General features: G+C 45.3%; 1 protein-coding gene across 1 annotated transcript in view; it reads left to right on the top strand.

The window, feature by feature from the left end:
• The window catches only part of CHRDL1 (chordin like 1), a 632,262-nt gene that overhangs the window by 459,658 nt on the left and 149,729 nt on the right, over window positions 1-22,875 (top strand). The window contains exon 5 of the mRNA XM_069211416.1: window positions 19,723-19,816. Coding sequence (XP_069067517.1) covers window positions 19,723-19,816 — 94 coding nt within the window. The remainder of the gene's footprint in view (window positions 1-19,722; window positions 19,817-22,875) is intronic.

Below are 22,875 nucleotides of genomic sequence, written 5' to 3'. Positions count from 1 at the left end.
AGGGGGAGCCTCGGGATTCCCTCTGCAGGCGTCGCTGTGGGGGCTCAAGGGGGACAACTTTGGTTACTCACAGTCTTGGAGTCGCCGGAGGGTCCTCCCTGAGGTGTTGGTTCTCCACCAGTCGAGTCGGGGTTGCCAGGTGCAGTGTTGCAAGTCTCACGCTTCTTGCGGGGAGTTGCAGGGGTCTTTAAATCTGCTCCTCTGTAACAAAGTTGCAGTTCTTTTGGAGCAGTGCCGCTGTCCTCGGGAGTTTCTTGTCTTTCTTTAAGCAGGGCAGTCCTCAGAGGATTCAGAGGTCGCTGGTCCCTTGGAAAGCGTCGCTGGAGCAGGTTTCTTTGGAAGGCAGGAGACAGGCCGGTAAGTCTGGGGCCAAAGCAGTTGGTGTCTTCTGTTCTTCCTCTGCAGGGGTTTTTCAGCTCAGCAGTCCTCTTCTTCTTGTAGTTTCAGGAATCTAAATTCTTAGGTTCAGGGGAGCCCTTAAATACTAAATTTAAGGGCGTGTTTAGGTCTGGGGGGTTAGTAGCCAATGGCTACTAGCCCTGAGGGTGGGTACACCCTCTTTGTGCCTCCTCCCAAGGGGAGGAGGTCACATTCCTATCCCTATTGGGGGAATCCTCCTTCTACAAGATGGAGGATTTCTAAAAGTCAGAGTCACCTCAGCTCAGGACACCTTAGGGGCTGTCCTGACTGGCCAGTGACTCCTCCTTGTTTTTCTCATTATCTCTCCTGGACTTGCCGCCAAAAGTGGGGGCTGGGTCCAGGAGGCGGGCATCTCCACTAGCTGGAGTGCCCTGGGGCATTGTAACACGAAGTTTGAGCCTTTGAAGCTCACTGCTAGGTGTTACAGTTCCTGCAGGGGGGAGGTGTGAAGCACCTCCACCCAGAGCAGGCTTTGTTTCTGTCCTCAGGGAGCATAAAGGCTCTCACCGCATGGGGTCAGAAACTCGTCTCTCAGCAGCAGGCTGGCAGAGACCAGTCAGTCCTGCACTGAACAATTGGGTAAAATACAGGGGGTATCTCTAAGATGCCCTCTGTGTGCATTTTTTAATAAATCCAACACTGGCATCAGTGTGGGTTTATTATTCTGAGAAGTTTGATACTAAACTTCCCAGTATTCAGTGTAGCCATTATGGAGCTGTGGAGTTCGTTTTTGACAGACTCCCAGCCCATATACTCTTATGGCTACCCTGCACTTACAATGTCTAAGGTTTTGCTTAGACACTGTAGGGGCATAGTGCTCATGCACCTATGCCCTCACCTGTGGTATAGTGCACCCTGCCTTAGGGCTGTAAGGCCTGCTAGAGGGGTGACTTACCTATGCCACAGGCAGTGTGAGGTTGGCATGGCACCCTGAGGGGAGTGCCATGTCGACTTAGTCATTTTCTCCCCACCAGCACACACAAGCTGGTAAGCAGTGTGTCTGTGCTGAGTGAGGGGTCCCTAGGGTGGCATAAGACATGCTGCAGCCCTTAGAGACCTTCCCTGGCATCAGGGCCCTTGGTACCAGGGGTACCAGTTACAAGGGACTTACCTAGGTGCCAGGGTTGTGCCAATTGTGGAAACAATGGTACATTTTAGGTGAAAGAACACTGGTGCTGGGGCCTGGTTAGCAGGGTCCCAGCACACTTCTCAGTCAAGTCAGCATCAGTATCAAGCAAAAGGTGGGGGGTAACTGCAACAGGAAGCCATTTCTTTACACAAGCCCCCCGCCCCCCCAGCCCAAAGGCCAGGAGACTCAGCCAAAGCTGGGAGAGTCTTCCTAGTCTGTCAGGCGAGGAAGAGTAGAGGAAATAGGCTGGTTTGTTGCAGGGCCTACTCTGCCTTACATCCTCCTGTTCAGGTCATTCCCTCTGGGGAACTGACCCACTTCCACAGTGGTAGGACCTAGTCTAAATTGCCTCTTGTCTGTGTCTTTAATGTCTCCACCCATTCTCTCTATTTTGGGGTTAGAGGTATCCACCTCTGCTAGTCTTATTTTAGCCAGGGTCACCCCTAGCTTACCCAAAGAGGTTACCCAGAGCTGGAGTAACCCCACCATGACCAACAGGGTCAGGGGGCCTAACTTGCTATTTGGCATGGGGTCAGACCACCATGCCAAGGATAGTGCAGCCATAAAGGCTAACACCCAGCAGAGGCCACTGACAGCTGTCAGTGCCCAGAACCACACCTTTAGCTCTTCACCTACAAGGGAGGGGGCTAAGTTGCAGGCTTCTTTGGGTTCAGGGTGCCTGTCTGCTGTTTTAGAGTGGGGGGTTACCACATCTTGTAGTAAACACCCTTCCTCCACTCTTTCTTCTGTTAGCTGAGGAGCCACCCACTCAGGCTTAACAGTTGCCTGACTAGCCAGGACTTCTTGTGGGTCAGGTTGGACTTTAACAGTGCCATTTTTGGAGTTCTCCCCTACTGGAGCAGAATCTCCCTGGCTTGCTGGAACCTTGGCTAAAGGTTGTCCACCTTTCCTACTCTGTTTTCCTTTCCTTCTTCTGGGGCCTACTTGCAGTTACTGCAGGGGTAGCACCTCCAGAGTCCTTGGGAGAGGACTGGCACTGGACCAGTTCCTCTCTTGGGCTCTGACTAACCTCTGGGTAGTCATTTCCAAGGAGACAATCAAGGGGGAGGTCTGTACTGACTACCACCCTTCTCCAGCTAAAAGTCCCACCCACTTCTATGGGCACAAAAGCCACAGGCCTATCAGTGACCCTGTCTGGGCTAACTCTTACTCTGGCCATCTCACCAGGGATGTACTGGTTTGAGAACACCAGCCTGTCATGCACAATAGTGTGACTGGCAAAAGTGTCTCTCAGGGCAGTGGCTGGGATTCCATTCACCAGTAGGTGGTGGAAGTGTCTACTTCCCTCTGGAATCTCCAACTCACCTGTTGGGCCCTTTTTCCAGTTGAAGGCTATGAAGAACTCCTCATCTGAGGAGTCATCCCCAATGGCTACACTGGTCACCCCTGGGATTTTGCTAGGGGGTTTGTTTTTGGGACAAGAAGTGTCCTTGGTGTGGTGCCCTGTCTGTCTACAGTTATGGCACCATGCATTAGTGGCATCCCAGTTCTTACCCTGGTACCCACCGTTGTTTTGGGTTGTGTCTCGGGGCCCACCCACCTGGTCTGGTTTTTGGGGGCCTACAGAAGACTCTTTTTCTTTGTTTCTAGTGTCACCCACTTTCTCCTGTGGAGCCTTTGTAACCCCTTTCTTTTGGTCACCCCCAGTGGAAGTTTTGGTTACCCTAGTCTTGACCCAGTGGTCTGCCTTCTTTCCCAATTCTTGGGGAGAAATAGGACCTAGGTCTACCAGATACTGATGCAACTTTTCATTGAAGCAGTTACTTAAAATGTGTTCTTTCATAAACAAATTATAAAGCCCAACATAGTCATGCACTTCATTTCCAGTTACCCAACCATCCAGTGTTTTCACTGAGTAGTCTATAAAATCAACCCAGGTCTGGCTCGAGGATTTGTGAGCCCCCCTGAACCTAATTCTATACTCCTCAGTGGAGAATCCAAAGCCCTCAATCAGGGTACCCTTCATGAAGTCATAAGATTCTGCATCTTTTCCAGAGAGTGTGAGGAGTCTATCCCTACACTTTCCAGTGAACATTTCCCAAAGGAGAGCACCCCAGTGAGATCTGTTTACTTTTCTGGTTGCACAAGCCCTCTCAAAAGCTGTGAACCATTTGGTTATGTCATCACCTTCTTCATATTTAGTCACAATCCCATTAGGGATTTTCAACATGTCAGGAGAATCTCTGACCCTATTTATGTTGCTGCCACCATTGATGGGTCCTAGGCCCATCTCTTGTCTTTCCCTTTCTATGGCTAGGATCTGTCTTTCCAAAGCCAATCTTTTGGCCATCCTGACTAACTGGATGTCCTCTTCACTGGAGTTATCCTCAGTGATTTCAGAGAGGTTGGTTCCTCCTGTGAGGGAACCAGCATCTCTGACTATTATGTTTGGAGACAGGGCTTGAGAGGCCCTGTTCTACCTAGTTAGGACTGGTAGGGGGGAATTTTCCTCCAAGTCACTATCTTCATCCTATGTGTTGCCATCCTCAGAGGGGTTGGCCTTTTCAAACTCTGCCAACCTCTCCTGGAGCTGTAGTTTGGAAGGTCTGGGGCCCATTGCTATTTTCTTTATTTTACAGAGTGACCTTAGCTCCCTCATCTTAAGATGGAGGTAAGGTGTGGTGTCGAGTTCCACCACATTCATATCTGTACTAGACATTATGCTTCTAAAAGTTGGAATACTTTTTAAGAATCTAAAACTAGTTCTAGGTTCTAATTCAAACTTTTCACAAACTTTTAAACTCTAAAAGAAATGCTAACAGGGACTAACACAAGGCCCTAGCAGGACTTTAAAGAATTTAGAAAAAATTCAAATTGCAAAAATCAATTTCTAATGACAATTTTTGGAATTTGTCGTGTGATCAGGTATTGGCTGAGTAGTCCAGCAAATGCAAAGTCTTGTACCCCACCGCTGATCCACCAATGTAGGAAGTTGGCTCTGTATGTGCTATTTCAAAGTAAGGAATAAAATGCATAGAGTCCAAGGGTTCCCCTTAGAGGTAAGATAGTGGCAAAAAGAGATAATACTAATGCTCTATTTTGTGGTAGTGTGGTCGAGCAGTAGGCTTATCAAAGGAGTAGTGTTAAGCATTTGTTGTACATACACACAGGCAATAAATGAGGAACACACACTCAGAGACAAATCCAGCCAATAGGTTTTGTTATAGAAAAATATCTTTTCTTAGTTTATTTTAAGAACCACAGGTTCAAATTCTACATGTAATATCTAATTTGAAAGGTATTGCAGGTAAGTACTTTAGGAACTCTGAATAATTACAGTAGCATTTATACTTTTCACATAAAACACAAATAGCTGTTTTAAAAGTGGACACAGTGCAATTTTCACAGTTCCTGGGGGAGGTAAAGTATTGTTAGTTTTAGCAGGTAAGTAAATTACCTACAGGGTTCAGTTTTGGGTCCAAGGTAGCCCACCGTTGGGGGTTCAGAGCAACCCCAAAGTTACCACACCAGCAGCTCAGGGCCGGTCAGGTGCAGAGGTCAAAGAGGTGCCCAAAACACATAGGCTTCAATGGAGAGAAGGGGATGCCCCGGTTCCAGTCTGCCAGCAGGTAAGTACCCGCGTCTTCGGAGGGCAGACCAGGGGGGTTTTGTAGGGCACCAGGGGGGACACAAGTCGACAGAGAAAGTACACCCTCAGCAGCGCGGGGGCGGCCGGGTGCAGTGTGTAAACTGGCGTCGGGTTTCCAATGGGAGTCAATGGGAGACCAAGGGGTCTCTTCAGCGGTGCAGGCAGGCAAGGGGGGGCCTCCTCTGGGTAGCCACCACCTGGGCAAGGGAGAGGGCCTCCTGGGGGTCACTCCTGCACAGGAGTTCTGTTCCTTCAGGTGCTGGGGGCTGCGGGTGCAGGGTCTTTTCCAGCCGTCGGGAAATAGAGTTCAGGCAGTCGCGGTCAGGGGGAGCCTCGGGATTCCCTCTGCAGGCGTCGCTGTGGGGGCTCAGGGGGGACAACTTTGGTTACTCACAGTATTGGAGTCGCCGGAGGGTCCTCCCTGAGGTGTTGGTTCTCCACCAGTTGAGTCGGGGTCGCCGGGTGCAGTGTTGCAAGTCTCAGGCTTCTTGCGGGGAGTTGCAGGGGTCTTTAAATCTGCTCCGTTGTAACAAAGTTGCAGTTCTTTTGGAGCAGTGCCGCTGTCCTCTGGAGTTTCTTGTCTTTCTTGAAGCAGGGCAGTCCTCAGAGGATTCAGAGGTCGCTGGTCCCTTGGAAAGCGTCGCTGGAGCAGGTTTCTTTGGAAGGTAGGAGACAGGCCGGTAAGTCTGGGGCCAAAGCAGTTGGTGTCTTCTGTTCTTCCTCTGCAGGGGTTTTTCAGCTCAGCAGCTTCTTCTTGTAGTTTCAGGAATCTAAATTCTTAGGTTCAGGGGAGCCCTTAAATACTAAATTTAAGGGTGTGTTTAGGTCTGGGGGGTTAGTAGCCAATGGCTACTAGCCCTGAGGGTGGGTACACCCTCTTTGTGCCTCCTCCCAAGGGGAGGGGGTCACATTCCTATCCCTATTGGGGGAATCCTCCTTCTACAAGATGGAGGATTTCTAAAAGTCAGAGTCACCTCAGCTCAGGACACCTTAGGGGCTGTCCTGACTGGCCAGTGACTCCACCTTGTTTTTCTCATTATCTCTCCTGGACTTGCCGCCAAAAGTGGGGGCTGGGTCCAGGAGGCGGGCATCTCCACTAGCTGGAGTGCCCTGGGGCATTGTAACACGAAGCTTGAGCCTTTGAAGCTCACTGCTAGGTGTTACAGTTCCTGCAGGGGGGAGGTGTGAAGCACCTCCACCCAGAGCAGGCTTTGTTTCTGTCCTCAGAGAGCACAAAGGCTCTCACCGCATGGGGTCAGAAACTCGTCTCTCAGCAGCAGGCTGGCAGAGACCAGTCAGTCCTGCACTGAACAATTGGGTAAAATACAGGGGGTATCTCTAAGATGCCCTCTGTGTGCATTTTTTTATAAATCCAACACTGGCATCAGTGTGGGTTTATTATTCTGAGAAGTTTGATACTAAACTTCCCAGTATTCAGTGTAGCCATTATGGAGCTGTGGAGTTCGTTTTTGACAGACTCCCAGCCCATATACTCTTATGGCTACCCTGCACTTACAATGTCTAAGGTTTTGCTTAGACACTGTAGGGGCATAGTGCTCATGCACCTATGCCCTCACCTGTGGTATAGTGCACCCTGCCTTAGGGCTGTAAGGCCTGCTAGAGGGGTGACTTACCTATGCCACAGGCAGTGTGAGGTTGGCATGGCACCCTGAGGGGAGTGCCATGTCGACTTAGTCATTTTCTCCCCACCAGCACACACAAGCTGGTAAGCAGTGTGTTTGTGCTGAGTGAGGGGTCCCTAGGGTGGCATAAGACATGCTGCAGCCCTTAGAGACCTTCCCTGGCATCAGGGCCCTTGGTACCAGGGGTACCAGTTACAAGGGACTTACCTAGGTGCCAGGGTTGTGCCAATTGTGGAAACAATGGTACATTTTAGGTGAAAGAACACTGGTGCTGGGGCCTGGTTAGCAGGGTCCCAGCACACTTCTCAGTCAAGTCAGCATCAGTATCAAGCAAAAAGTGGGGGGTAACTGCAACAGGAAGCCATTTCTTTACAGTCATTAATAAGTTGATTAGCACAACTAACCTCATGTTAAACAATTTTTGAATGGTACCATGAAAGGGGAAGATAAGACTGTGGAGGAGTTTATTACTGCTCTTCAGAAATACGTTTCTAAGTCTTATTTCGGAGCTTTGATGGAAGAAAGAATTAGAGACCAATTTGTATTGAATTTCAAAATGTGATAACATTTGTGAAGAGTTGTGGATGAAAGACAAGCCCACTCTGGAAGATGTGATATCTAAAAACTGAAAGACTTCAACACGTGATAAATTGTGGGGTGAAATAAGAATGTGGAGAAGCTAGAGGTGAATATAGAGCGAGGTTAAAAATTTATGTTACAATATCAGAAGTACAAGGGAAATTTAAAGGGCAAAATAAATATGGACAGTGTCTAGCTGTGAAGACTGTGTGTATTAAGTGTGGGTGGAGAGGCCTTTTTGTTAAATGCTTTAGGATTGCAGATAAGCTTGTTATAGTAATGGATGTGAAAGAAGTATTAGAAGAAGTGGTGGTAGAGATTGGTGAAAACATTGTAGTAAATTCCCTGGATGTAGTAATGCTATAAAATGTAGAAATGAATATGAAGTTTGATTAATATTCCAGACTTATAATCATGTGTGATGACAATATTTTAGAGTGGCCACACCAAAGAGAGATGGGTATTCATTTTGACGCGAATGCTCATCCACAGTACTGTGTTCACCATGTAGAAGAGGGGTGTGGAGAATTTAAGAAACAATTATATGACAATTCTCTTAAAGAATAGATTGGATTAGAAATTATGTGAACAAAATCAAACCCAAGGCTGGTGTTTTTATATTATGCTATGTTATGTCATGGTATGCTATGCCTTGCTATGTTCTGCTATGTTATGTTATGTTATGCAGATTTGTAGAGCGCACTACCACTTGTAAGCATATCCTGACACTTAGCAGGTGTGAGTCTAGCCAAACAGTGGGACTATGGGGGCTACTCAAAAAGCCAGGTCTTAAGCTTCCTGAAGAATTCAAGTAAGGAGGACACTTTTATATATAGTGGCTAGTCATTCCGTGCTTTAGGAGCAATGAAGGAGAAGCTTCAATTGTTGGATCTGGTTTTCTGTATGCTTGAGATATGTGCAAGTAGGAGTCTGGATGATCAGAGCTGTCTGGAAGGTTTGTGAATGCAAATGTAATTGTTGAGGTAAGCTGTGCCGGTGTTATATAGTGCCATTAAAGGGTGGGTACGGAGTCTGAATTGTGCTTGTTTGTGTTTAGGGAGCCAGTCAAGTAACTACTGGTGTGATGTGAGTGCAGCGTGGAAAGTTGAGAGTGATTCTTGCCGTTGAGTTCTAGATGTTTGAATGATCTGTTGTCTTCTGGTGAGTTTTTTGTTGACCTGTCTTAAAGGGTGTTCTGGTTTTCCAGATGCTGACTGTGTGGCATTTAAAAATCTTCCTCAGCATCTACAGGGAATTGAAACATGAAGTGGTGACAATGGTAACTTGGGCAGTCATGTTGTGTTTGCTTTTGATGGTGACTCTGAGGTTCTTGGTATGTGTGTGTGGTGGGGTTAGGTGTTGGTCCCAGCTCTGCTGGCCACCAGGTGGAGTCCCACACTGAAGTGCTCCTCATGTCCCTTTTGTCAGTGTTCAGCTTCAGACAACATCAGTCATGCAGGCATTGAACTTCAGCTGGGTACTGGGCACCTTGTCTTTGAGGGAGGGAATGAGTTGCAGGTCGTTGAAGTAGGGGAGGATGTTGATGCCTTGAGAGTGGATGGTGCTGCCTAGAGGGATTATGCATGCATTGAAGAGGGTTGAGGTCAGGGAAGTTCCTTGCTGAACTCCTCAGATGAGGTTGCGGGTGCCGGAGGTGAACAGTGCCACGCTGACTGACTGGGTCCTTCCAGTAAGGAAGGAGTAAATCCATCGGAGTACATATCCTTGAATTATGATGTTGTGTGGGTGTTGATTGAGTATGGAGGTTGGCACTGTGTCAAATGCTGTGGAGAGATCCTGCACGCAGGACTTGGCAATCGATGCTAAGGGGTTGCATGGATATCATAAGAACTCTACAAAACCCCAGAGGACCTCCACCCTTCTGAAAATCACGAAAGATCTCCCTCCAGAGTGAAGGCATCACTCTCTGCAACAATAAGCTATGAAGTCCAGTTCACTGACTGTCCACTGACTAGGAACTGGATACATCAGCCAGACCAAATTGTACCTGATGGACCCAGAAAACAATCCCTGCAGGTGTGCCAAATTTGATGGTGCTGCAGCCTCCAGTGGCTGAACAGTGCAATAGCCAAGACAACTGGACTCCCAACGTTGGACACCCAGATGAAACGTCCACTCTGGACCAAGAGCAAGTCCCAGTCAAGCAACTTCAGGACACATAATACCCACCTCCCAGAGTGGCTCTGCTGACCTGCAAACTACCCTCAAAGTGACCTGCCTCCTGCTTCCAAGGGCACCTTTGCATACAGCTCTTGGCTCACCTATCTACTCTGCACCCGGCCTCCCTAGGCCTTTCACCAGAGAACCAGCTGTGCTCTAAGGGTCCCCCACCCCTTGCAACCTCTACACTCCAAGGGGGACCCACCGGACTCACCTTGAAGTCCGCCTTTGCATTGCTTTTCCAAGTGGTCCCCCGCAGTGGTCCTTCGCCAGTTCCAAGGGCTATTCAGCAGCTGTTTTCGCCACAACCGGGAACCGCCTGAACTTACCCGGCTGGTCCACAGGACATCTCTAGGACCTCGACCTAAATACAAAAGGAGACATTTGTAAATGCATTGCCTGTTTTTATATGCATTTTTTAAGTTTTCTCTCATTGATTTCAATGTTACGTAATTACGCACAGAAGCCAGACATTTTCTAAACTTTGAAAAATCATAACTCAAAAAGTACTTATCCGATTTGATGATCTTGGTCTTAAAATGTTATAAAAATTTGAAGTATTTTTGTAAATTGGTCTCGAGTTATTCTTTTGAGTGTGTGTCCACATTTATTGATACTGTGAGTACAACAAATGCCTAGCACTTCACCAAGATTGGCCTAACTGCTCGACCAAGGTACCATTAAAATTGGAGCATTAGGTGCTCTAGTTTTTACCTCTGTAAGCCAAAGTGGGGTTGCTTGGACTCAAGGCCTCAGGTTTTGCTGGTTAGTTACCATTTGGTGCATTGTGCATACCATAAATGTACTCCAAGGATTTTTATGAAACTAGGGGCCAGATGTAGAAAAATCAGATTTTGCGAATCGGAAATTGCGAGTCAGTGCGACTCGCAATTTCCGATTCACAAAATCGGATGCAGAACGGTGTCTCAGACACTGTCTGCGAATCTCAATGGGGTCGCAAAGACCCACCTCATTAATATTAATGAGGTGGGTCGCATTTTGCGACCCCATTGAGATTCCTGCACTCACAGGGATGGTGGCCTGTTGGAGACAGCAGACCTCCATGTGTGTGACTGCTTTTTAAATAAAGCAGTTTTTTTTTTTTTGTATTGCAGCCCATTTTCCTTAAAGGAAAACGAGTTGCAATACAAAATAATAACGAAACCATTTGGTTTCGTTTTTTCAGAGTAGGCAGTGGTCCATTGGACCACTGCCTGCTCTGAAAAAACATTAATGGCGACATCCCTTTTGTGAATGGGTTACCACCAGTGTGACACTGGTGGTAACTGCAAATTGCTTTGTGACCGCGTTCGCGGTCACAAAGCAATTCTGCATCGTGGTGCGAGTCGCAAATAGGAAGGGTACACCCCTTCCTATTTGCGAGTCGCATTCCCATTTTGCGAGTCGGTACCGACTCGCAAAATGGGAATGTGCATTGCGAAGCGCGTTTTGCATGGCGCAAACTGTGATTTTCGCAGTTTGCGCCATGCAAAACGCTACCTACATCTGGCCCTAGGTTCTGTCGCTAGGTTGCCAAAAAGCTATGAGTGCAAACGTTGCTGTGAAAATTAAAGAAGGATACCACTCTAAGCATCCAAACCAGTACTGGATCACCTCTGATGCTTACAACAAGTGTTAATGTACCCCACTTCAATTGTGAAACTGAGTGATTATCATCTAGCATATTACATTACAATTATATTTTGCAAAATTCCAGGAGTACTTGCATGTATCTCCATCAACATGTTGGGAAATGGATAGATTCACATTTCCCCATGAAGAAAGAGAATGCATAAGTGCATCTGGTCTTACCTTATGATTTTGCCATTCAGTGCTTCCTCTCCAGTCACACCCAGGAATTTTTTTTTTCTTCCCTTTACAGTTGTTCATCCATGACTGGATTCAGAATTGGAACGTCTCAAAAATGTTCTTGAGTTTTATGTGGTCATCAAGTACAGATAGCTCCTACCCCCAACACCAACAAGCCTGACAGACTTGCACTGTAATTCGACTATAGAAGTGGAATTATTTTGTAAGGGCAAAAGCACACCACTTCTCATTCTGTGAATTCTGTGACTCTAATTGAATGTTGCTGACTGTGAGGGATTAAGGACAGTTCAGATTGTCTACAGAATGCCAAATACCTCAAGACCTGGCAACTTTCAAAGCTGCCTCTAGATCCCACCACAGCCTGATCAGGTCTATAAGGAAGGATGCCCTGCAGGACCGCATCAACTCCACCTCTCACAACACTAAAGAACTTCAGCGTCATCAAAGAATTCGCCAAACCACAAGCCAAGACTACCGACATCTGTCCATCTCAGGAGCTCTGCAACAGACTGGCCACCTTCTTCCAATGGAAGATCAAGGACATTTACGACAGTTTCGGACCCCACCACTCATTGGACCCACGATCTACATACCCACCAGCATCAGCCAAACCCTCTTAACTACTGCACACCTGGAGCCCCCTCACGACGGACAACACCCTCTCCACCATGAGCAGCATCCACTCCGTAGCCCCGACCAACCCCTGCCCACACTACATTTTCAACAAGGCCAGCGCCGTAATCATGCCAGAACTCTGCAAGACCATCAACTGCTCCCTAAAAGCAACAACCTACCCCGAAGGCTGAAAGCATGCTCAGATTCGCCCTCTTCTAAAGAAACCCACAGAAGACCCGACCCAACCAACCTCAAGAACTACCACCCCACCTGACTGCTACCCTTCCCAGCTAAAGTCACCAAAAAATCATTCAACACTCAGCTATGACAACACATCAAGGACAACAAAATCTTGGACATCTCCCAATCAGGGTTCAGAACCAACCACAGCACCAAAACCACCCTGCTCGCAGCCCACGGATGACATTTTCTCCCTCCTCGACCAGGGACAAACACCAGCCCTCATCCTCCTCGCCCTTTGAGCCACCTTCGATACAGTATCCTACCGTACACTATAAGCCAGACTCCACGCAGCAGGCATACGAGGCAGGCCCTTCAATGGATTCACTCCTTCCTGACAGGCAGAACACAGAAAGTCAGGCTCCCACTCCACCAGTCAGAACCCACCCCCATCAGCTGCGGAGTACCCCAAGGATCATCGCTGAGCCCCACACTGTTCAATATCTACAAGGTCCCACTCACCCCATGGTCAGAAACCATGGGATGAATATCGGCTCCTACGATGATGACATCAAACTGATCCTATCCCTGACCGAGAACCCATCAGCAACCAGGAAGAATTTCAGAGACGGGATGAAAGCAGTAACCACCCGGATGAGGGAAAACTGCCTAAAGCTGAACTCGGACAAAACTGAGATCCTTGTCCTGGGACCCTCACCATCAGCCTGGGTGACTTCTGGTGGCCCCCAACACTCGACAAACCCCACCCCGACGGACCACGCACGCAACCTCAGTGTCATCCTCAACTTAATGCTCACTTTGACCAGGCAGGTCAGCTCTGTCTCCTCCACCTGCTTCCACGCCCTCCAACTCCTACAAAAGATCATCAGATGGATACCGACCGACTGCTGGAAAGCAGTGACACATGCCCTTATCACAAGGAGACTTGACTACGGCAGCGCCCTCTATGATGGAACCTCCAAGAAAAACCTGAACAAGCTACAGCAGATCCAGAGCGCCACCGCCAGACTTGTCCTAGACCTCCCCGCCGAGAACACAACACAGAACACCTAAAGAACCTCCACTGGCTCACCTTCGAGAAGAGGATCAACTTCAAACTCCTCATAAACGCCTACAGAGCCCTCCACAACGACTGACCCAACTACCTCAACAACAGCATCAACTGGTGCTCCCCTCCCAGACCCCTCCGCTCTGCCCAACAGTCACTTGCCAATGACCCCGAATAAAGAAGTCCTCGGCTGGAGGAAGATCGTTTTCATACCTGGCAGCAAAAAGCTGAAACACCTTACCACCGCACCTCAGACAGTCACCATCACTGCCTCAGTTCAGGAAGTACCTCAAGACATGACTCTTCGACTAATCTGTGAGGTCCCCCCTCAGCGCCTTGAGACCCTATGGGTGAGTGGTGCACTGTACACGACTGTGATTGAATGATTGATTGAAATAAGATGGTACAGGTCAACATGCACCTATGGATGTGAGTTCGGAATATAATGAAGCAAATGGCCATCAAGGTGATCATTCACAAAGTATGCTACAGTAATTTATTTGTATCATCTACATGTTCTAAATAAATAGTCATACAGAATAAATCTGAAGAATAATCTATGGAAATGCAATATAAACCGAGCAAGACTGAACAATATAGTGGGAAGCAACAAAAAGCAATAAAAAGATCATTAACCTAAAGAGTTTTATACATAAAAGAATGAAACAAAAACAGCGAATAAATCATAATTAGATAAATGTATGATAATCAGTTTTCATTAGGGACTAGTCCGTGTAAGTTATTTGGTGTTTAGTTAAGGTTTAGACATTCAGGGCCTGATTACAACTTTGGCGGAGGGGGTTAATCCGTCCCAAATGTGATGGATATCCTGCCCGCCATATTACGAGTCCATTATATTCTATGGAAATCATAATACGGTGGGCGGGATATCCGTCACATTTGGGACGGATTAACTCCCTCCGCCAAAGTTGTAATCAGGCCCTTAGTCCCCAAATGATGATAAATAATTAAATGAAAAGTGGAAGCATCATTGAAGTTTCGGCCTCTGTTGTCTTAAATATGTGAGACCTTCTTCAGGACTGCTTTGTATAGAGTTAGTGTAAATTATCCTTAGTGATAGAACATATAAGTGTAAAAAAAGTTACACTGGAAAAGTAGAAGTGTCACAGGAAACATGGGTACGCTTGTATCCCTTCAAACTAGTGTGGTGGTGTACACATAGTGAGAAATCTATTTATTTCACCTATCAGGCAAATGGGAAAAAGCATACTAGTTTAATGAATGAGACCTGGATGCAACAGACCAAAATTGGACCTAAAATATGAGTGTAATGATTAGCTGCCAAGGCATCAAAATTCAGGATAGCTAATGGTGAAATAAGCAAGCATTCAAAATCACTCAAGGCATAGCTAGTTGAATGTAGTAAGGAGAACGAATCTCATTGGATTGGATGGATTCACCATAGGAAAAATTAGTTTAAAAAAAAGCGTAAGTGAAAGAAAATATCAGAGGACTAACTGGAGGAAATCCCACAAATAACAAAATACAGGCTCACCTGATCAAATTGAGTGACTTGGGAATAGAGGGGTGAAAAGCTTGCTTACAATGCATACTACGTAACATATGCATATGGAACAGATTTTTTAATGGGTGAGGAGAGCAGGTTTCCTTGGCACATGGAATGGACCATCAACTTGAGTGGCATCCATGCTGGGTGAAGTGTGTTAAAACATAGGCGCATTTTAAATAATAGGAAATTATTCAACTGAAGAGTTGAATGATGTTAGTCAGAGAGTGCATGTTTGGGAGCTCTAATCTTAATGGTAATGATTTTATGTGGAATTAAATCTAATGTTAACAGCTGACTCATGAAAATATATAATTGTAGAATACCTGCAATCCATAAACATGATGGCCATCTTAAAACATGTTCAACATATGAATATCATGTAAGTACAGCAAAGAGGTATCTACCAAATTACATGAACAACAACAGAATTTGGGAAATGTCAATGGAATGCAAAGCAAATATACTTGAAACGACTGAAAGAGAAAACATTGGTAAATCAAATTACTTTAAAATTGATGGACTATTGCGTGTACATTAACTAGCATTGCTTAAGAAGGGATAAAACCTGCATATCAAGGGAATACTCGAAGCCGAGTAAAACAACACACCAAGGTGTGACGAAGATCTGAACGTTCTCATCGAATGGTGTTCTCTAGACATGCTATTGTTGGACTTGACCATTTCTGCAGGGTCGTCCCCCAATGCTTTGCCTTCACCCTCCTGGTTTCTGAACTCGTTTTTGGTGGCATTTAGAACTCTGTGCACTTTACCACTTCTAACCAGTGCAAAAGTGCTTGTACTCTTTAATTTAAACATGGTAAAATTGGCCTACACCCATTTGGCACATTTAGTTTACTTGTAAGTCTCTGGTACGGTGGTGCTAAATGTACCCTGGGCCTGTAAATTAAATGCTACTAGTGAGCCTGCAGCACTTATTTTGCCACACATCTAGGTACCCTTTTAAACATGTCTCCCGCCTGCCATTGCAGCCTGTGCATGCAGTTTGAAACTGCTATAACCACCTTTCAAAGTAAACCTTTTGTTAGGCCTAAACCTTCCTTTTTAATACATATAAGTCACCCCTAGGATATGCAGTAAATAGCCAATGGGGCAGAGTGCAGTGTATTCGAAAAGTCGGACATGTACTTTTATCTTTTACATATACTGGTAGTGAAAAACTTTTACATTCATTTTTCTCTACTGCAAGGCCTACCTCTACCAGAGGATAACATCATGTTACCTTATTACATTTAATACTTTCAATTGGGAGCAGATTGGAATGCCGAGTTTGGTGTCTAAATTTTTTTAATTTAGAGTCCTATTAATGGTAAAGTTGGATTTTAATTCTTCACAATTCTGAAAATGCTACTTTTAGAAAGTTTGCATTTTCTTGTCCCAGCCATTTGGTGCTTGGAACGGTATCCTGGGTCACATGACTAGGTATAGCTGGCAGCTGGTCTTTGTGTATTACTCCCAGACAGTGAGACAAAGGGGGAATAGATCTTGGCGGGATGGGTCATCTCTGACTTGATGAGAGGGGGAGGCTGCCACCTACCACACTTGCACATCACAAAGCTTATGCCTGATCACTCTCACAAAGGGTTTGACACTAGACTTTTGTGCCACCAGACAATCTGTGGACAGGGCAGGGAAGCAGGAAATTCCAAACATCTTTGGGGTGGAAACCTCTAGAACCTTCTCCTATTTCAAAGTAGGCATCAGATGAAAATATTGGACCCTCAGACCCAACACTTGTGTACACCTCAGGACCTATGGAAGATTCAGAAAGTATACTGTGCTGCTCTGCAAGAAGGACTGCACCTCTGCTGCCCTGCTGCATGAGTGAGAAGGATTGGCCTTGCATCTTGAACTCAGGAACACCAGAGTGACTCCAACGGCTAGTCGACTGGCCTTCTGATCTGAGCCTCATGGACAGAAAAGGCCCAACCATCCTGAACCCAGCACCTGGACTCACCCTTCTGTGAGTCCTACCCCTCAAGTGGTGTCACCCCTGTCCTAGACCCCTTGAAGAGGGACTGAAGGTGTTCTGCCAGCCCAGCTGTGGTGACTTGGGCAGAACCGATGCAGCGTGACAAAACACCTTGCAGCCTCGCCCCAGAACCACTGCACCGAGATGCATTCCTGATGCAGGATCCTAAACCACTGTTGCACAGCGCATCCTCAACACAGGACCTCGCATCTCAGCCGTGCTGTTCCTCTGAACCACCACTGCATGATACATCCTTGTTGTAGGACCTTGCAGCTACTGCTGCACAACGCATCCTTGACGCAGGACTTCGCAACACCCCACCACCCAGAATTAAGGTACTTTATTCAGCTGGCCTAACTTGGTCTTTGAATCCGGCCTGTACTCAATTTCAGTCAACATGAATGTGTGGCTTTTCGCCTATGTGGTGTGACCAGATAACCCCAGTTGGGGCTTTGCGCTTCTAGGCACTGTTTTCACTAAAATCTTTAAAATTGCATATCTATGGTTCTACTAATTCGATTTTTGCCATTTTGGCCTTTAACAATTTATTACATTTTATTATATATATTTTTTTAATTGCCATGGGAGTTTTCTTTTGTTGTGCCTTCATTTTATTACTGTTTGAAGTGCTGCATAAATACTTTACACATTGCTGCTAGGATAAGCATGGCTGCTTTTGTGCCAAGATAGCAGAGGGTTAAGGTTAATTTGGGGTTTCCTTGTGTTTCACCCTGACACAAGTTGTGGTTGCTGCTTGAGTAGGGCTCTCCAAACTCTCAACTCTAACTCAATTTCCTACAGCTACGATACACATTTAATTTACTGCCTGATATCTGACTGTAATTACATATTTGTATACTACACATATTTTCACCACCCTTATTATAACTGTGGCTTTCAGATGGCCATCATGTCATTTCTTAGGTAAACAACATCAGTTTCTGGAAGGAAGAATTTCCACAGAATGATTTCTGGAAGTAGATATATTTTTAGAGATGTTTCCAAATGATGGCTCTCTCTAACTTTACAAATTTGAGAACACCACCACCAAAAGTCCAGGTATTTTTTAAATCCGAATTCTTTGATTCATATTCTACATACAGAGTTTCTGAGTAGATATTACTATCATATGTTTGCATACTTTACATTTGTGTAAAGCATGTGAGATTTTATTTCTAAAATACATTGCCCTCACTTAGACTTTGCATGAATTACCAGCCTCTAATTTTGCCTGTGGTGTCTGGGCGTACCGTTGAAGGGTCTGTAGAGTCCATCGGTAATCTGTTTGGACTGTGGCTGGCCTCATTATGTCCAGCAGTGGTTGGTAGAGGCTGCATTTCTCAAGAAGGGCTCCACTGTGGCATCTTTGGCTCCTAGCATCCTCTTGGTGTCTGGGAGGCTGGGGACCCAGGACAGGCGTGGCAGCTCATTATGGGCCAGATGTGTTCGTACATATGGCCCTATGTGTCGAGTCTGTCTCAAATTGGCAGCATGGTCAATTCACAACAAGGAAACTGACCCAATCAAAGCTGGTGACAGGTAAGTTTTCCATCCAGTCACAGGCCACAAACTGTAGTGTCAGCATCTACGAAATTGCAGTGAATTGCCTGGCAACTGACTGCATTAGTGTGTTCTCCGGCCTTGTATTAGTTCACAGCTACCTTTCCTTAACTTGAAGTTTTGTTGTTCTTGTGCTGTCTTTATTCCCTCAGTACTCCGAGTTAGTCCTTGATCCTCTTTTGTGTGAGCTATGAAGTTGTGTTGTTAATGATAAACTTAAATTATTGATGTCTTTCGTAATTTCATATGCTTTGGTTCGATGTTTAATCGCACCCTTGATGTCATCAGCAAATATTTGTGGGGGAGCTGAAGTTTCCATGCACCTTAATCATCACATACCTGATTTGTGTATGTATATGTTAAAGCCTTATGGTCACTTTACCAGGATATAGAATATACAAATACACGTATGTGCCATATTTATCACAAAACAGGGGTATTAGCGTTTCCAAATATGGCAAAGTGCAGTAGAGTTCAGATTTCTTAGAATGCAATGTTGTTGAAACAGGAACATGTTGAAAGATGTCCTGGTGATGTGCACAGAGGTGTAATTGAGAGGCAACTAAGAGGCCCTGAGTTCCTCTGTCTTTCGACTATTGTCACAGTACTTTTTGAGGTTAAAGTCTATCACTTTTCATTTTGCAATTGTGCGCAATAATTGTTTAAGCTAATAGCTTCACGAGCCGTGCCTGACTGGATCCAAATGCATCCCTAGCAAAAACTTTTCAATCCAACCCCACTCCCTTCCCTTCTTCCCACAACCTCTCTCTCTCCACCCATCTTATCACTCTTCTTTCTCTCTTCCCCCTCTCCGATCGCTTACTTTGCCCTTTCTCCTTTTCTTTCTCTCTCCCCATCCCTGCTGCCGTTGACCTCTGGAGCTGAAGAAGGGGACAAAGGCACCAGGAGCGGCCCGGGGCTGGCTCCAGACCCCTAGGGCGGTGGTTCCCAACCTTTTGATTTCTGTGGACCCCCACCTTATCATTATTGGAACCTGGGGACCCCCCTGAATCATTTTTGGAATACAGGGACCCCCACTGAGTCCTTACTGAAAGCTGTGGACCTACTCTGTTAATAATATTTAATTTACTAAGCAGTCGCTGACCCCCTGAAGAGGCTGCGTGGACCCCCAGGGATCCCCGGACCACAGGTTGGGAACCACTGCCCCAGGGTAATGCCCGGTGAAATAAAAGGTCTATCCCGCCCTGTACAGGTGTGCACAAACTGGGAGGGAGCTTAACAATAATTGGCTAGGAAACCAAACAAAAGCTTTTCTCTTCCTGTATTCTCTCCTGCCACAGCATTACCCACGGGTTACATTTTTGCTACTCGTGTTACACTCTGGACTTTGTTGTAGTTCTGAAACTGTGCCTTGATCTTGGCAGGAAGGAAACGTCTACTGCGGCTTGAGGACATGCCGCAAACTAACCTGTACCTACCCTGTGTCGGCGCCCGACTCATGCTGCCAAGTTTGCAGAGGTACTATTTCCCATTATGCTTTTTTTGATGTGTACACTTAACTAATTCAATCAGTTGAAACGTTGATTGTGTTGCTCGTGCGTTCATAAATTGAAGTTTCCCTTCTAGGATTCAGCATTGGGTAATATGCTGGAGTTTCCAAACTTATGATAGTTCAGATTTCATCGCAAACCCCTATTGCTGTGAAAACGTCGCAAGCTTAATAAACAGTTCTGGGAAGGAAAACTCCCCGTTCCCTTGTTTTCCAGCTATTGCTAACTGCACCCACATTTCCATGAGCACCAGTTGTTATGAGAAGTGCCTGTACTGTCCCTTCCTAAGTGAAGAAGGGGAGACACGGCTGCCTGATAGCATCTGCCCATTTAAAGGACCGATTCTAGGTTTCAGCTGGTGGTTTGCATAGATTAGTAATTGTATGGATAAATTTGAACGCAATGCGTAAAGGAAATTATGCTAATAATGTGGGTCCTTGTATCCTTCTGATGCCTTAGGTTTACTCTTACTTGGGCAGTACAGAGACCTTTGCATTGATACTGTTATTGTTCTTCTCTACCTGGAACATATTTTTTCAGACCCTCAAAAATATGGGTTTTAGGTGCATTTTGACTCCCAAGTTGCACTCTAGTTTGTCTTGCCTCTAAATGAAAGTGCAGAAATTGGGTGTGAGAAGGCCTCAAGTAGCTTTGTGAGTACTCACAAACTTACAACTTTATATGTGTTCACTGGAACAACCATGGAGAATTGTGACCTCAGTAATTAATAGGTCTTTATGAGAAATAGCTATTACCTTCTGAGTTGTTTTAATGTTCATCATTAGCAGGGCATCCGTGCTGGGTTGGACTCAAAGATATTCACAATTATCCTAATCATAAAGCATAGCAACATTTTTAAATTAAAACTTTCCAAATGCCATTCTACATCCTGCATTCCATAACAACTATATACATGAAAGACCACTGACCGCAAAACATCCCCCTATTCATTCAACGAAACATTTTTTACACAAGTATATCATGCACACCTACACAGAGTAACTTCACATTAAAACTTCCCAGCTAGCCACTCATCTTCCCCAATCTAAGAGCATCTCACTTACCAATTCATGTGATGACCACATACTTCTTATCCAGTGCAGTTAGCTCACACTTCTCCAACTACTTCCACTCACCCTCGCACACAAAACTCGAATCCTTAATTTGCACTACATGCTCTACCCTGAACATGAGCTCTGTCTCACTGTATTCCAATACTTCAAGTTATATCTTTTTAAAAAAAATCTTTTTATTGAATATTTTAATGAACAATTCTTACAGTGATTTAATAAACAGTGTTGATTATAATGCAGTTGTGGAGTTCCTTTACCACCTTCTTGCTTCTTATCATCTTATGATGTTAATTATTTAATAATTTACAGCTTGTATCATTGTTACATTTGGTTAAATGAGCACTGTAAGAACGATGAAAGAGATAAAAGGAAGAGAACAAAAAAAAAACAAATAATGAAAAAGAGAAGGAAAAAGGATATATGATAGATTGAGGGGGTAGGTAAAATGCTGACGGGGGAGATGATCTATTGGGGGACTTGACAACATCTTTTTGGGTATTTGGTGGAACGGCGGGGCCCGTGGGGGAGTTGGGGGTTCAGTATAAAAGTCACATGTATTTTCTTTAGGGAAAGGCTACGGGTACTGGGGGGAGGTTCTCAGTAGGAGTGTCTTGTTACTTTTATTTCGTGTCTGCGTTGTACCGGTGATCTAGGGCGGGCGCGTGTCGTCTTTTTCGAGTAGCTGTTCTAGGAAGGTGTCCCATATCTCCGCATTTTTAACCACTATCCCTACGTCCCTTAATGTGTTTAATACATGTATTTCTGCATTGGTCCAGTGGATTAGAACCTCAAGTTATATCTTAATTGCTTTCTAGAAACACTAAATTGAATCTCTCTTAAATCAGCACTCCCGCCTCCAACATTCCGCCACTTTGGATACATTAGTTTCTGCACCTTTCATTCTTACCAGTACCGCCATGAGGTGTCATGAGGTGTACCCCTAACTACTTTTCTAGTTCTTTCGACCAATACAAATTGGTTCTCTATGACAAATGCATATTTCAAAAGCCATTTTCTTTACTCATTCCACCAATCTGGAATTACAGAAGGTTTGTCTAGGTTCAAAAGCGAAAACTCTTTACAGTTCACACACCTCACTAAAGCATAACTGGACACTTATTAGTTTTTAGAACACCTGGAACTTCAGCCTTTAAAAACCTTCACCAACAGTTGAACAACTTGTTTAGTACTTATTTGTACTTTTAATTTCACATCTGCCCATTTAAATTAACAGTCTGCGATTGCACAGATATATTTATTCCTGTAACTCAAATATTCCACAGGCCCATGATACCTCTATCCACGCCTTATCAGGAACAAGAATAAGTTCTAACAGCACCACTTTGGCTTTAAGTACATAGTACACACTTTTTAACAACACTTTCTGCATGCTTCTTCGCAGGCCCCTTTTATACTCCATCTTTAATACCCTACCATGCAGTAGGTAGTGAAATCAACTAACCATTTCCCTGCACATTTACTGCATCAATTTACAATATATCTTTCACCCTCACATACTCACGACTCTGGGGTCTTTGGTTGGCAGTCAGGTTACCCCCTGTCCAAGCAAGGACCTTCACTCTAGTCAGGGTAATAGAGAATCACCCTCAGCTAACTAACCCCTGCTTACCCCCTTGGTAGCTTGGCACGAGCAGTAGGCTTAACTTCAGAGTGCTACGTGAAAAGTATTTGTACCAACACACACTGTTACTTAATGAAAACACTACAAAATGACACAACACCGGTTTAAAAAATAGAAAATATTTATCTAAATAAGACAAGACCAAAATGACAAAAATCCACAATACACAAGTCAAGTTATCACGAAAAAATGCAAAAAGGGGAAAACCACGTAGCACCGGGTTGCGATCTCACCAGCCTCCGTCAGCAATGCTGCATGTAATTTCTCCAGCTGCGGGTGTCACTTTTCCAGTCGTGTTGAAGGTGAGCGTCG

The sequence above is a fragment of the Pleurodeles waltl genome, chromosome 2_1, assembly GCF_031143425.1.
Source record: "Pleurodeles waltl isolate 20211129_DDA chromosome 2_1, aPleWal1.hap1.20221129, whole genome shotgun sequence".
Classification (NCBI taxonomy): domain Eukaryota; kingdom Metazoa; phylum Chordata; class Amphibia; order Caudata; family Salamandridae; genus Pleurodeles; species Pleurodeles waltl.
Note: the sequence above shows the minus strand (reverse complement) of the source record. Positions and strands in the feature narration are given on the sequence as shown.